At 36.1% G+C, this 16,820-nt stretch overlaps 1 protein-coding gene across 2 annotated transcripts in view; it reads right to left on the minus strand.

Moving 5' to 3' along the window:
- Positions 1–2,353: 2,353 nt before the first annotated feature.
- The window catches only part of crtc1b (CREB regulated transcription coactivator 1b), a 35,776-nt gene continuing 21,309 nt past the window's right edge, over positions 2,354–16,820 (minus strand). Inside the window, exons 10-14 of one of the 2 annotated variants that reach the window (XM_018745955.2) lie at positions 16,402–16,668; positions 12,429–12,515; positions 7,627–7,713; positions 5,956–6,136; positions 2,354–5,711 (exon numbers count right to left, since the gene is read on the minus strand). In XM_018745955.2, the coding sequence (XP_018601471.1) occupies positions 5,500–5,711; positions 5,956–6,136; positions 7,627–7,713; positions 12,429–12,515; positions 16,402–16,668 (834 nt within the window). In that variant the 3' untranslated portion in view covers positions 2,354–5,499. The remainder of the gene's footprint in view (positions 5,712–5,955; positions 6,137–7,626; positions 7,714–12,428; positions 12,516–16,401; positions 16,669–16,820) is intronic. The other variant, XM_018745956.2, reaches the window with a different exon arrangement.

Below are 16,820 nucleotides of genomic sequence, written 5' to 3' on the forward strand. Positions count from 1 at the left end.
CAAAACGCTAACAGCGATGTCGATAAAACTTGAATTCTGAAAAAAAGACATCTTTTCCTTTATACATCTTAGTAAAATTTAAAAAATACCTATTCTTTTCCAAAATCTATATATAAGCATCCTGACCATATCATGACCGCTTTAAGGATGGTGGAGGCAAACCTCCTGACATGCAGATTATATGGTTAATCATTGTAATGTACATTTTTTATTAGCTCATTTAGGACAAACTAGCAAATCCTTTAAAACACATAATTAAACATTTCTTCCAGGAATAACAGCCCTGGTATCTATATTCTATGTAACATCTTGAAATTTATTTGGGTACATTGCTGCAGCCACCTCTGATATGCATGCTAGGAGCATAGTTGTAAACAGTTGAAAAACTCTCTTCTGAAAAACCATTTAATTTTCAGGAAAATTTTCTTTTGCCTAAAAGTAGACATATTGCAGTAGTACAGTTTTTCAATCGCTGTAAAAGCTTTTATGTCCACATTTAGACCATACACAGTTTTTAATTTTTGCACAAATAAATGAAACACATTACGCAGTTCATTACTCTCTCAAGTCCACCAGCATAGAAACTTATTTGGAAAACAAAAATGCATACAAGATAAACGACAAGAAATCATGGTTATTTCAAATGTCTGTTACTTGGATTTGTACTGGAACATGGAAGTACTATGAACACTTTTCATCCACAGGGGTGTAAACTTTGGAGAGTAACACAGCAGTTTTACTCAGACATTTGCCTCCAATTTAGCACGTACATTTAGAATTTCATTGTCTGTAATATACCTGAACAAAAATTTGGAGAAACCCGTGCAAAAACAGATTGCATATACCTGAACGCTGACATTCCAACACATGCACATGTGCAAATAAATGGTGAAAATCAAGAGACAGTACTTTTTTGTTACTGAATCAACACATACTTGCCAAATTCTTAAAAAGGGGCAATAACTATTACAACTGGAGTAAACAACACAAACAGTAACAAAGACTTAGTCCTACATAACATTATAATGCCATACTAGGTCTGTTAATAAATCATGCTTAAAAAGGGATATAAAACAAACGGAAATATTCATGCAGATTAAAAATCTGAATGAAGATTAAAAAAAAATACCAAAAAGAAAACATACAGTATGTACATGGACACTGACAACCACCAGACACACTTAACCTTTGTTCCCGCCACGAATAAAATGAGATAGTACACATCCTGTAAACAAATAAAAGATCTAACAAAAAAAGTAAAAAAAAAAAAAAAAAAAGATGTTGTATTTACAGTCTTACATTTGACTTTTGTAATTTGAGCAATTTTTTCTTTATAGAACAGCAGAGCTATATTTTGGTATGCAAGTGCAATAAATTTTGAAATAGTGGTTAATTTCAATGTCTGGACTCATGCAAAAGCATATAGATATTTATATATTTAAACAAAAGAAACACATAAGAGGTAAGAAAATGAAATGGTTCAAGAGGATTTGATATACATCTCACATATCATGCATCTTCACATTGCAGCCTACCCTTGCTGCAGCAGCGCATTTGATTGACATATTATGCTAATAGTAAGATGTACAGAGAAACTTTGCATTCCATTAATATCAGCAATCCATTGTTAACAAGCATTCTTCTAAAAGCTTTTTCTTCCTTTTTCAGAACACACATTGGTATTTTGTAATGCCATACAAAAATATAGTAAAATAAAAGTTTATTTTCAGTAAATAAACTTTACTGAAATGTACAGTATGGCACAGCAAGGCATAAAAAAAAACTGAACCAAATGTCAAAATCATCATAGCACTCAAAATGTAATCTAGGCATCACACGGAAATAACGCTGATGCTGATTTGACACTTAAAATGGGGAAAAAAAAACAAACATCCCACATGTAACAAAGGATGCTGAGAGAATAAAGATTTGGTTACACGTATGTTCTCCTCTCATTCCTGTGCATTTTGGGTGTTTGGGATCACTTTTGAAGAACAAGCATTCTGATCTAAAAGGTGCACTGCTCACTCTGATCTACGGGATTGAAAAATTGTCAGTTCTGCCTTTACCATAAGCCTGAAAAAAATTCTTTAGTCCCAACTGCTGAGGATACTACTCTGTATTTAAACTTTTAAGGATATATGAGCAGAAGTAATTGAAGTAAATCATTGCACCATTGCATTAATGACAAAACAGTACAAAGCAAATCATCAAACCCGTCTAGATTTTCAGAAATATTTTACATCACAGTTTTCATAAGGCTGAAGGTGACTCCACGGTAACATTAAATGTAATCGAAAAGCGAGCTACAGCTCTGAGAACAGATCTAGCATCTTTCTATTTGAGTGCCATTTCTTAAGCCTGTGGAGCGTTGTGGTGCAAACTAACATACACACAAAACGTTTACTTGCAGCCCACACAAATTCAGTGTAACTGAGTTACATGGAACAAGCTGCACTGACGCAGGAGCCCTTTCAGGTTTGCATTGAGATATGACAGCTTCCTAAACCTCACTACTGAAAAAGGATCAGCGAGTTCACATTAGAAGCTGATGAACTAGAAATGACCTCTGTTGCAGAGAATACACAATTATGTTCTTACATAAAGTACACTATTCTTTTTTAAATACAAGTAAATGAAAGTTTGGCCCTATACATAGACCAGTCAGTGATCACAGTTGAGGGTTAAACAGTTGTGGGTTTTAATGCTATAATGACAGAAAGTGCAAAGCAACTGGCAAGATAAAACTGATACAACGACAAGGGCAAGGCTCGGCCAGTTACACAAAGATATAGCTTTCTTGGGGAAAATATTTTACAAAAATAAATAAAAAAAAAATGACCTCATTAAATTGTACATGGCATTTAGAGGCCAGTAGCAATGTTAATTTGGGAACTGCAGACAATGTAACAGCCCCATATTAGCGAGGCAAACAATGTCAGTTAATAATAAATCACTAAAAGTAAAATAACCACCAAATATACAAATATGAATCAGAATAAAACTGAAAGCCTTCAGTTTTTTTCTTCTTCTTTTTTTTTTTAAACAATGGATCATCCGTTTTGGTCCAACACTGGGAAACCAAAAGCTGGTACTACCTGGTAGAATACAAAAAATACTAACCGGAAACATAAATACATTCTTGTCTCAGCAGTGCACCAAAATATAGTAATGAGTTAATCACATTTTGTCAGTCACTTTAACATTTTCCTTTTACTTTTGCTTGGGAGTTCAGTATATACTACAAGTGGCATGATTTAACTCCAACAAACTGTCCTGATAAAGGCAATTTTCTGAACATCCTATTCATATTTATCATGCAGATTTCAAAGGTTTATGCAATAAGGTATCTACAAAATATACACAAGCTTTTTAATGCTTCTTTTATTTGTTTAAAAAAAAATAGAAATACTGTACGACCAAAACAATCTGATATCTATAACGCTTTTTTGCTGATATCTCTTCAATCCAGTAATCTGAATGGCACAAAATATAAAGAAAAATATTTCAGTTTTGCTCCAACTAAATTATACTTTTATTAAATTTGACTTCCAAACCTAATTGTTGTGTGTTAGAATATAGTTATTAATTTATATTGTTTTGCATAGGAATCATTAAACCATCTGTGGCAAACTACAAGTTTTACTTATTTAAACTGCCCATGTGGAGCAAAAGCTGGATAAACACAGCACCAAATCCACACACCAAATAAGAGTAAACATCACATTTAACAGTTAACACTGCTTGAACATCACTGTCCCAAGCACACCATGCACAACCAACTCCTGCATAAACCACCAAACAAGACAGAAAAAAAGATGTTCAAAACAGAAGTCAGACTAAATAAATAAATAATAAATAAATACATTTATAAATAAATACACACAGGCAACGTAAAACACCGTTCAATACCAATAGACTCTAAGGAGTAATAACCCCCCGCACTCATAATGCTAAATGGTGTGACACACTGAACATCAATCAAGGCGTTACAATTAATTGACTTTTTCCACTACATTGCCACAAATATTTGTCATTCAATATATATCTTTAAAAAAATCTATCAAAAGCCAAGAAAAGTAAGAGACGTTAGGAAAAATACATTTTCACATTAGGTAACAGACACTTGAAAACAGCATCTCGTTCATGTAAGGCAAAATTAGGTGATCTCACAGTGATGAGCTCAATCACTTTCTGGCATGTTTGTCTCCTTGCACTATGGGGATTATGGATAATCAGGAAGGTAAAGACATAAATCTGAAAGCAAGATTCCAAATGAAAATTTCAGCTATAGTTTATATGCAAATACAGAATAAAAGCAGCAATCTGTTTTGGGCATCCCGTTAAATGACAGAACCATTCTACAAACAGTAAAGAACAAGACAAGGACTATGTAAACAAATTAATATGCAGATATGAAAAAATGTTCAAATTGTACTGTACTGAGTACTTTTCAAACTACCAGTTCTTATTGCCATCTGAAAGATCATGGAGGCCAAAGAGCAGGACTGTAATCCTGATCATTCGTGTCAGCAGTCACAAATAAAATTGTAATGCAGTTTCATGTAGTTATTTGAAAGTGGCACAGGTAAATTCTTCTAACGAAATGCGACAAAAGTTTCTATAGAACCAGTAAGCATTTGTTATGGGGAGGGTTAGTACTCCTTAACCCTAACGGAACAAAGTCATAGTCAACTGTTTGTAGAGTTACAGGGACACTGAAGCAAATGACAACATAAACAGAAAAAACATATGACAAACTTTGGCAGGAAACTAAAATAGGCAGTGAATGCTGGTCAGTTTAAAGAAAAAAAAGCAACAAATACAAAACAAAATGACAATGGCATGTTGAAAAGCTAAAGCTATAATTGAATTCATGGGAATTTGTTTTCTAAAAAAATCAAAAAGAGGAGCACAGAAAAACAAGGATAACAAATCTACTAAACAAAATGATGAAGAACATTTGCAAGTACTGGATTAAAGAAGTAAATAAATAAAATGCAAATCATATTCATAATACCCCACTCAATTTTTCTCCGGTTAAAAGAAAACATTAACTTTAAAATGAGCAGATTAAATCCCTTCAAAATACAAAAACTGACAACCAAATGCAGATCTGTAGAAAATTCTGAATGTTGCACCCCCCCCCCCACCAAAAATATATATAATTTTCAAATGCAACAAGAGACATACGGCAGGCATACAAATGATGCAGTTGGATTTACAAGCTCAGAAGAACAAGCTTACTTTAACTGGACATTACAGCACTGATGTTTTCCCGTTTTAAATATATATATATATATTTTTCCCCAGCAAGCTATGGCAGTCCCTGACCCAATTGGTTTTAGTAGCTCATCATCACAAAGGACATACGTGTAAATGGGGTACATCTTGGAGGGCGGATTGTTGTTTTGCAACTGGGCAACTACATGCCCTAACCCTCCTCTATTCCCAGCCTCTACTCTCAGGTCACTTATCACAGCAGTTGGCATTCTTGCATTACAGCCTATCCATCCGGAAAGTGTCTTCTGTGGCAGGGTCGGCAAGTACCATATCTGGATCATTGAGCATGTGCAGTCCATCCAGTGTGAGGGGGTCAATCTTCAGCTCATCCAATGGGAACTGAGAGTCTGCATCAAAGCTGACATCTCCTACACCTGCTAGTGAGTTGGTCAACTCCTTGGACAGGCTAGGTGGAGACTCTCCAGTAACTGAAACAGACCGAGTGGTTTGGTCAGCTGCGATTGCAGAAAAACACCAAATTTTACTGATTTATAATACAGGAAAAAACCCACCATAAATCCTGGATTACATGCAATTGCCAAATGCCTCATTAATGGCATGATGAAATTGGCAATTAATTGAATCCTTATTAATTACAGGAACACTAACAATGTATGACAAATTTTAAATATAGATATAAACGTGAAAACGTCCATGTTGTGAGTACTATACCTGTGAGAATAATATTGGGGATGTTGCCATGGCTACTGTAACCAAGCTGCTGCGAGTCTTGCAAGCTGCCATGGCTCCCTGTCAGTCCCATCATAGCTGCTTGAGTGTAGTTGAGGGTGGAACACTGGCTATACAAACTATTGGAGCTGATGGGGTTCTCTATCATATTGAATTGTTCAAGCTGGCAAGAAATGAAAAGACAAATGGAAAAATCTGATTCAAGAATGTACAGGAAAGAAAAACTTAACATTATAGATATCTTTGAAATGTCAATACAATGTCAATGAAAAAGGTCAATTCAAAATACAAGCCTTGGCGACATGGAACACCACACAAGGTCAGCAGGCCACGCTGCACAACATGGTTTCCCCTATGCATCTCAGATGTCTCATAACTGTGTACTTGCTTGCAAGCAACTCAAACATTTTGTGACTTTTTATTGTTTATAATAATGAGTCCTAAAAAAGTTTCAAAGAAAGTGCTAACAGTTGAAAAGGCAAAGGAAAGCCTAACCTAACAGTTCAAAACTTGAAGCAATAAAATGCATAGAATTCCCTGGAAAGGCATTGTCATGAAAGACTTTTTGCTAATTGATTTACTATTCTGTCATTGCAAATGATACTTTATAAATAGCTCAGTAGAGAGGTTAAAAGTGATAATTAGAGTAATTACAAGAACTGAATGTTAGGTAATGTAATTTTTTTTTAAACCATAATGAAGAAAGATAAAGTATATGGGTTGCATTGCTAAAGAAATTAATAAGAAACGGCATTGAAACAAACAGTTAAAGAACAAGAGAATAAAAACACAAATCATTAAAAAAATTACAAAAATAAAACAACAACAAAATCCATCCATTGTTTATAAGCCCTGGTACAATGCAGGGCTGTGGTGGTCCATAGCAGAGAAATCACACACTTCCATTAACTAACATACACTAAGGGCAATTTAGTGTCACCAATTCAACTGAAAAATGTCTTTGGACTGTGACAAGTGGCTGGAGCTCCTGGAAGAAACCCACATGAACACAGCGAGGACACAATCTCCACACAGACTCAGATTCCAACCCATATTCAAATCCTTAGCTTAAGTAATTGCTGTGCCAAAGTGCTATCCAGGAACCACAAAATAACAAAATAAAATGTGGGGGGGGGGGGAAAAAAAAAAAAGATAAATGGTGATATGTAAAGGCAGCACACGTAAAAAGGAGCACACAAATATGTTATGTAGAAGTACCTGGTCTTAAACCTGGATTTAAAGGTGTTCAAAGGAGTTCTGACATTCTAAAAAGTATTGCATGTTTGTTGAAAAATGACAGGTGTTTTGGTGAAAACCATGTTGCGCAGGAGCAATTTATGACTTTTCCCATTTAAATGAATAGTAATTAAGAATTTATTTTACAAGAGCATAACAGGAAGGAATTAAACTATTCCAGGGAAGCATGTATTAATAAAACAAAATCAAATTCCATATTATAGAGAAAAAAAATTATACAACAGGACAGGAGTTTAAACAAAAAATGTTTAAACAAGTTTTAAAAAAATTAAAGAAAATAATTACTAGAAACAAAGAAACAGAGAAAAAGGGAAAATGACTAATAGCTTACACAAGAGAGCTCAATACAGGTCAGAAGGTATAGGACTTCCTAACTAACAATCTGAATTCACATACCTGGTGTGAAAGAGCATTGGTCTGCCTGGACGTGAGTTGTTGGTCATAGAAGGAGTCCCCAAAAATGCTGCCCACAACAGAAGTGTGCTAGAACAGAAGGGCAGAAAAGCTTGACACAAAGATATTAGGCAAGAAAAGGGTGCATGAGGCATAGATTAGCCCCATGATCAACAAAGAACATGAAAAAGACGTTCCGTACAGATCCAACAGCACAGTACCACTGGAAAACAGTTTATCATTTTGGCTCAGTCACACAATATTTCCCGAGAGATGATCCCAATAGTTAAAATGTTGACAGCTGCATTTTAGGCCAATTGAAATTTGAATCTTAAAGTAGAAATAGTGCAATGTGCAACCTCTCTCCAGGGAAACATTAATCCTACAAGGAAACACCAGAAATGCAACACAGAGCACAAAGAAGGAGCATTTAACAAGCCAGCCAGTTCAAAAAGCCTGCTGGCGAAAAAAACATATATATTTTTTTATGCTTACCCAAACAATACTGCTCCTATATTTACAAAAACAATATTGCAGTCTGGGATAATTTGCCAAAATTCAAGGAAGAAGATTTTTTTTTCCAAGATCTATAACAATTTCACGGGCCTTGAACAACAAATGAATAATACAAAATTAATTTATTTGTGTCAGAGGGCTTCACTCCTTGGTTAAATTCTTAAACAACCTCATGTTCATGTGACATGGGTGATGGTAGAAGCTGATCAAGTTTGGAACCATTCACACACCTTCAAACTGCAATATCTTTGTACAAAACTGGAACAGAAAGGTGAAAGGTAAAAGAAAAAAATGTAATTTTATACTGAAATTACACAAATATAATCTATTCCAAAGCAATCTGTGTATAAACGAACGTGATTAAAGGCATTTTATTCATACGCTGGGCAGTAATCTGTTGGGTAAAATGCAGGCTTCTTGCATATTCAAGAAGTTGTGTAACATCACAAAAATTCAAGAAAGCCAAAATGCCTTTATACTGATTCGTTACCTTTCCAGGTTAACAATATAAACTGCTACAAATGTTCAAGTTACGTAGTTTTGAAGTTATAAACATTTCCCTTTCAACTTAACTGAATTTTCTTCACTGTTCTATTTAACTAAAATTGTTGCAGGATGAAAGTGACCGATCTGTTACTTTGCAGAAAAAACCCAGAGCAAGAGTAAAAGACTGCTTTTTCACTTTGCTTCTATGATGTTTATAGCTCATGTCTACTGTTGGTAACCAGTAACATGATGAATACTGTTTGTGGGATGGGCTGGTCACCAACTGACAGTAAAGAGGAGTTTGTGCTAATAAGACATTTCTATTTTCAGTCATTTTAAATAGATTTCATTTTAGTATAGCTCAAAGTAAGGAAAAAAAAAGTTGAAATGACAAGAAAGTATTTTTTCCCTGATAATAGTTATATCTAAGATGCTTACATAAACGAACTTACAAATAAATCAAAGTACACCTGTATTTTTAAGCTTTTACTTATAATAAAGTTTAATGTGGCCAGAAGCTGACAAACATTGGAAATACTTTTGTGATTGTCAGCAACTGGGATTCAACCAGGGGCTGTGGAGATGACAGACGTATTTTTAACAATTTTAAATAACTTTTAATTTTAATGTCGTTTGGAAAAAAGTGCTACACTGAAATTGACTGGAATCTGGTCCAGGGTGTGCCCTGGCTCCTATCTTATGTTTCCAGGATAGTCCATGGACCGCTGCCACTCTGCATCTAACAAGCAGTTTTGGACAACGGATGCATATTATTTTTAAAATGATAGTTTTACCTTAGGTTTTTATAGAACCTAAGCCATGAATTAATTGAGGGAGATCTATGTTATGTAGCTTTCATTGTGACTTGCTGGTTAAAGCAACTTAAGAGATACAAACAGGCTTCTTGTCCTAACAAATAGCACCAAATAAGTTGGTGCCACTGTATACACAATCCTTGAAAAATTTATTGCAATAAGGAATAATGTTTATAATGAAATGCTTGTAAACTATACAAATACATCTGGGGTGGGCAAAATCTTGGAAACACTAAACAATATATGCTTATCAATTAAGCATACCACGGAAACTGGTAAAATTGTGTAGATCACTCTTCAAAAAAAAAAAAAAAAGTTCAGATCTTTGTGGAATGAAGGAAGGGGAATTTCACTTAACCTCCACAATTTCCTATAGATATTCAAACTAATCTGTTTAGAATTGGTGATTTTAGAGTCCGTTAAATGAGCTTAACTAATTCTGATACCCATGATCTGTTGGTCATGATCTTCAATACATTTAGCAGTATTTATGCGAATAGTAAGTGCAAGAATGAGCAAACTGAAGGGTGCTACTTCACGTTTCACAACCCTGCTACTGCACGTTTGAGTACAGGACTCTGAACTGCTGAATTAAAATCCCCATTGATAAATGGGTCAAATATTATAAATTGCCATCAAAATGTCAAGTAAGAAAAAGAATAAACAGTAATGATCAGAAAAGTGTGTGGATTATAAAATGTACCCGATCACTGAAAATTTATATTCCTTAGCTGTTATAAACTATGCAGAGCAATCACTGGCTGCAATTACTTCAACGATGACTACCTGAAATATTACAGATCTACTGCAATGTTCCACAACTGTCAGCAGTCTGAGCTGAAGGGATTCCCATCTTTCCAGGTGTTGTACAAAGATCTAAAAAAGTAATCTTTTTTCATCATCTAGTCATTCCCCCCAAACTGATCAGGGATGCTATTTAGTATGCTTGTCACCCCAGGTTATGCATTTACACACGTCTTTGATAAAAAATCAATTTCCTCAGTGGCAGCCCTACCATAAATATTGTTTTTGTGAAGCTCAGATTTAGTGCATACAAAGACAGAAAGGTAAACCGTATGGTAACTTTCAAAACCATTGCAATGTGGTTTTCAGCAACTATCCTAAGTACCCTTCCATCCATCAGAGCTTCCATCTGAAATCAATTATCCAATTGTTTGACTTGGCACTGTCCTCTTTGACCCATAATTTTACAGTTTTTTTTTTTTTTTTTTTTAAATCTGTGCTCTTCATCTGAAATGCAGAAACCACTCAACTATCTGACCCCTTTCCAACTGTATCCCATGTTGTTTTAGAAACAAATATATTAATGTACATATTGTTAAACCTCTTTCAGAGCTGACACGTATAGTAATGGTATTTTTAACATGACATCTCTGTACTGACTGTTGTAATTTAGCTATATCCTTTCTCATGCGGTGTTTCTAATATTTATTCCACACCCTATAAATGGCAGTATTGCTTTATTTTATTTCAGAAAAATCCCTTGTTCTGATATACCCCAAGAACCAACACTGAAAACAGGAAGGAGTTGGTACGGTGTCTCTGTAGGTTTAGTGTAGTTAACCTGTATGTCCTATCTTGATGGTCAAGTTTGGAATTAGTATGTTAAATCTCTTGCAAGGAAGAACACAGCAAGACACTGAATTGAGAATTGTTATATCAAATTGAATGAGGTAATGCTGGTAGCATAGTGGTTAGAGCTACTGCTTGTGGCTCCAAAGGCTGCAGGTTCAATCCCCCCCTCCAGCTGTAGTACCCCTGAGCAAGGTACTTACCCTTAATTGCTCCAGTAAAATTACCCAGCTGTATAAATGGGTAAGTAATTGTAACATTGTGAGTTTCTGTGGAGAAAAGTGTCAGCTAAATGAATAAATGTAAAAGCAATGCAGTAAGCACTGTATAGTGTACACATGCTAAAAAGACTTAATTTTTGAAAAATATAAATATCCAGTACAAATATATAAAACCAAAAAGAGGCCAAAACTAAAGACTTCAGAAATACTTCCTACACTCTCTGCAAATTAATATTTGCTGACTGAGTAAATATTTAGTCCCCACTAACAACACACATACAGCTAGTTTCTCAGTTTCCTAAACTGATTATAAACCATCTGTCCCTGTAATGTAAAAACATTGTTATTTGTAACTTCAGAGTTTTTAAAAAATGAAACTTGCAGTTAAATTTGTATGGTACAAAACACAAGATTCTGTCTAATCACAATGCCCTTTCAATGAATATCCAATGGCTACAATCGGATAGAAAACATGGTGCCATTAAAAACAAAATAGTTCCCAGAAAGTCCAGAAATATTGATTCAAATGAGTTAATTTAACTATTAATTACTTATTGCACTGAAAGACATGTTCCGCAATGAAGACCCATGGTCCCAATAAAAATTTAACATCAATACCTGAATCACTGGTCCTTTTCACAAATCATTTCAGCATTTATTGTACTTTCCATAGCCTGAAATTCAAATTAAAATGACTAAAACTGCAACATATCAATTGCTACTTCATGAACCTCGTAAATCATTTGCCTAAAATGCTAGTCTGAAATATAAAAGCTACTCAGAACCTTTTTTTTCCCCAAACAAAAACCAAATTCAAACATAAAAAATAGAGAATAAACCAATGAGGGGGCTTTACTGATCAGAATCATTTTAAACTATCAATGGTGAATTGAATTAACTGCTATGGACAGGGACAGAGAGCAGACAGAACAAAAACAAATTAAAAAAGGCAACAACCTCCTTGTTCACAGTTTTAAAAAGGCGCTAGCTGGGAAGCAAGGGACACAGCTGTGGCGATGTGGAATGCAGACAAAGAGCAGCAGACTGGCGGTGGACATGGGTGGTGGGACTGGCAACACCACAGGAGCGGAGATGTGCAGTGGCTGGACAGAGAAGCCAGCTTCCACCGCAGAACAGTAACAGAAAGATGAAGCAGCAGGTGTTACGCCCTTACTTGAGGCGAGCCGCCAGGCGAGAAGCCTTGATTGGAGACTGGAGAGGTTGGAGACTGGTTGGCAGGGGACCCAGCCTGACTGCGGTACTGTTGGAGGGAAGAAGCCTATAAAGGATTGCATTAAAGATGGACAGAAACCCCATGCCAAGGGTACTCTGCGGTGGGAAAGCTACAGGCAAAAAACGCATTTCTACAGGTTCTGACTATAATACTCCTGGGTGGTGCCAAGTCTGTCCATCAACTCTATGTGTTCACCTCCGACTGAGAAGTGAATACAAGAAACGCATCCGCGGGAAAATACAAGAAATATATCCCTTTACTCAACTGTTTTGCAAGGAGGTAAGACCCTCAAAATTTTTCCAAGAGTCAGATGTTCACCTTCAATGTTATCCTTAATCTTTGAAAATGGTTGCCTGACAGATCTTATGCTGTTTTCTGTTTCAGGCAAGAGCAAGTTCAAGTAAAGAAGAAAGAAACTAGAGAAAAAATTATGCTTAAAATAAATAATTTAAGAAAACAACAGGAGAAGGAAAAAAAAAAAAAAAAAAAAAAAAAAAAAAAATCAGCCACTTATTAAAACCCAAGCTGTAGTCAATGAAGGACCTTCTGAAAATGTACATTAGCTCTGACCCAGAACAAATTTAAGACAGGAACATGGATTTTAACATTTTTTAAGGGAACTGTGGGGCTTACATTCTACAAACAAAACAGTGTTTCCAGTACTTCACATAATGCTCTCTGAGCCCTTCGCCAATTTACCTTACTTTAAGCCCCTGTCTCCTTTCAATAGTCCTGAAATACTTCAGACATACGCCTCAGCGAAGAAATGGATCTCATCCATTTAAAATATAGCCCATGCTAACACGGCGGGTCCCATCAGTTCTACAAGGCATTTCGGCACCTCTCTATTACAGGATGAACCAGCTACCGTAAATACTTGTAAACATGAGGTACGGAACCTGGATGGATAACTTTCCTGGAATGTTCAACCGAAAATCATGTCTACCATTTGCAATGTAAAACTCTCATCAAAACTTCAACAAAATTAATAAATCATTCCGTCTCTGGAGATGCTTGGTGGTTTTTTCAAAAATTTGTCTTGGGGAAAAAAAGACTAAATCAAGATACTGCAGTGTGACGAATCCCACAAATCCAGAACACAGACTGATCACAAGAGGCAGATTTTTTCCGTTTAATCAATATACCTGCTGACCACCACTGCTGCTTTGGCTCTAGCTACTTCTCAAATTTATATGATTGAGGTGTTAAATAAACAAAACGCATGACTCTGAAGTTAAAGACAGACTTAATACAGTGATTCTCATTTTTAATTCCTTTAAACTAAAGGCTGAGCACAACAAACTTTTTGGTCTGTTTATCCACAGGACAAGTACATTTTATCTGTTCCAAACTAACTAAAGAACATATCAGAGAGAGAATAAAATGGGAAGGCAGTCAACACAAACACTTACTGTTCACAAGTGTACCAGTTAAATTCTCTATGTGATATGAATGTACCGCCTGTAAAAAATTAATTCCCTGTCAGCCATGTCAAGTGCACTTCTCCATACGGTACACACAATGCCACTCTCACCAGGCCTGCAAATTATTCTTTCCATGCAGATAAAAATGCTCTTTTCTCTCTACATTTTACATTTGTCATGATTTTCTCTTCCTTCATTTTACACCTGTCAGAGTTAAACCCTTGGGTTCCAAAAACCACTGCCAATTGCTTATTCATAATTTGTTTGACATTTTGACTATTTAGTACTATAGTACCATATGCTTGTCCTGAAAAGACAAATTCATTTTTGAAAATACAAAGGCTTCATTTTTGACAAATCTGGGCACTTTCTAGCCTGAAAACGATTTTAAAACAACAGTGCAGATGATTTTAATTTTCAGTCCTTTTAAGTTTGTTGAAGCTGAACAAGCAAGTGACATTAACAATATGTCAGACCACTACAGACTTAACTAATCAGTTCAACAAATTTGTCTTATAATAAGGACACAGTCAGTCAGTCCACCCTTATCTCCAGCATCGTTTCCAGCTTGTCCCACAACCACTGTATTGTCTTCCTTCTTGGATAAGAAGTCATTCATTCCAATGAGGATGACAAAACACCATGAAGCTCCCTTTTATTCATGCACACAGTATCATCTGTATCCCTAATGACCAAATTCTCCATTTCTACCTCTTGATTACATGGTATAAGGTCACAGGTGTCCTATGTTCCTCCAGGCTGCCACTGACCAGTCTTTTAATTGCTTAACAATTAAAACAACTGCAGCCAGACCAAGCAAGCCTAAGACATGTTGCACTGTGTGTACATTATACCCTTACCTTCAGCTATAACATTTTCATAAAATTACGTATTAAAGGAGACATACAGTACTGTGCAAAAGTTTTAGGCACTTGGGGAAAAAAGCTGTAACGTGAGAATGCTTCCAAAAATAATGCTCTTAATTAATAAGCGTCCCATAAAGTTTAGTGACCATCCATCGTCAACAACCGCTTGGAACGGTGGACTTGGCAGGTCCCGCTCTCTGGCGGGTCTAGGGTTCGAGTCCTGCTAGAGGTGCCTTGCGAAAGACTGGCGTCCCATCCTGGGTGTGTCCCCTCCCCCCGCCCAGCTTTGTGCCCTGTGTTGCTGGGTTAGCTCTGGTTCGCCACGACCCCACTTGGGATAAGTGGTTTCAGACAGTGTGCGTGTGTGTACTTTCTTTCTTTAAAGACATACAAAACCCTTACTGTAATACTGTAACTTCTTGCAAAAGGAATGCTTAGAAATCTAAAATATGCTCTTTCCCGTTGATACTTATGCAGAAGAAATTAAATAACTGTCTGAAACAAGTATTTTTGTGAAACATCTAAGCGCCTAAGGCTTTTGCACAATACTGTATAATCAAGCCAAATCAAGGTATTAATACTTGTTTAAATGCTAACGCAATAATTTAAATGCTCCATAACTGCAAGGCATCCCTTAGCTGGACCAAAGCAGAAAATGAATGGATATATGGATTGGTTGATAGATCAGACATTTACCTATAGACTGGCAGGATATGACTACTACTGGGCAGTCTTCAACATCCTTCATTCAAGAGTCTAAATGTACCAACTCAACTTAAAAATATTACAGCCCAATTTCTCAGGCACTAGGCACAGCATTGATGTTTGCATGTAATGCCAAATATGTAATGCATATAATGAAATGGAAAACACAAAAAACAGGATACATGTAATTCTATAGCAGCAAGTTAAGTGTAGATAGCAGAAATGACACTTCAGTTGCAGTAAGGTTTTGAGACAAATATAAAGAAAGGTTATTACAGGAACATAAAGAAATATAGTTTGTCAACAGCTTTACTGAGTCAGGAGACCCTGCCATGGTGCCAGTGAATGCTGTAAGGGTGATAAGAGTGCAGTAAGACCTACACAAAAGCAACAAAACAAGAACTGGTTAAATTGCTATTTTTCAATATTCACAAATATATCTGAGACAGAACTCAGATGTCCTAAATATAGTGTATAATAAAATTACCATACCTTAAATTATCATATTCCCAGAAGAAACACCCCTAAAAGCCAAAATGTTTGCTATTTAAATAGTGAAAAGCAAACATTATAGGGAATATCTTCTGAGGAAGAATAAGGGTATACAGAACAACATATCAAAATCTTGCAATGTAACCTTTAAAAAAACCTTTACTAACATTAATTGAGTGAATAGTAGAATTTAACTTCCATTTACTTTGTATTGACTGTCTATATGCAGACTTTTAAATGTATCTCAAGTAAGCTTTGAATTACTCATTGTAACAAGTGTAGAAGCTGGCTGCAGAAGATTCAATATTTTAGGGAACAAATCTGTCAATATCTGTCATTATGCAATCAACACCTTCAAAATTAGACCTTTGTGACAGAAGGAGAATAAGAAGATCAGCCTGAGTACTTTTTGAAGAGTGAACTCACTGAGTTAAGGTCAATGCCAACAGTGGTGGGAGTCTGGCTCCCCGTGGTGGACTGCGGCAGGCTGGTAGCTGTCGTCACAGACAGTGGCGGCAACTGGACAAGCCTGATGTTCTGTTGCGGTTGCTGCTGCTGCTGTTGCTGCAACTGCTGTGGCGGCCGCTGCTGCAGGTCACTGACCACCTGTGCCAATGCTTGTGACGTGAGCTGGCTGAAGAATGGGTACTGGGAAAGCTGCTGCTCCAGCGTCAGGGCATCCATAGTCACTGCCTGCAATAGGAGACGTATGATGTGATGTGCCAGTATGTTGAGGGGGCTAATAAAAAGTGTGAGAAGGCCAAACTTTACAGGTTCACTGACTTATAACTGTATGCCACACTATACATCTGTTGCAATGTGATAATCAAGTAGACACCGTTTCA

The sequence above is a fragment of the Scleropages formosus genome, chromosome 9 (genome assembly GCF_900964775.1).
Source record: "Scleropages formosus chromosome 9, fSclFor1.1, whole genome shotgun sequence".
Taxonomy (NCBI): Eukaryota; Metazoa; Chordata; class Actinopteri; order Osteoglossiformes; family Osteoglossidae; genus Scleropages; species Scleropages formosus.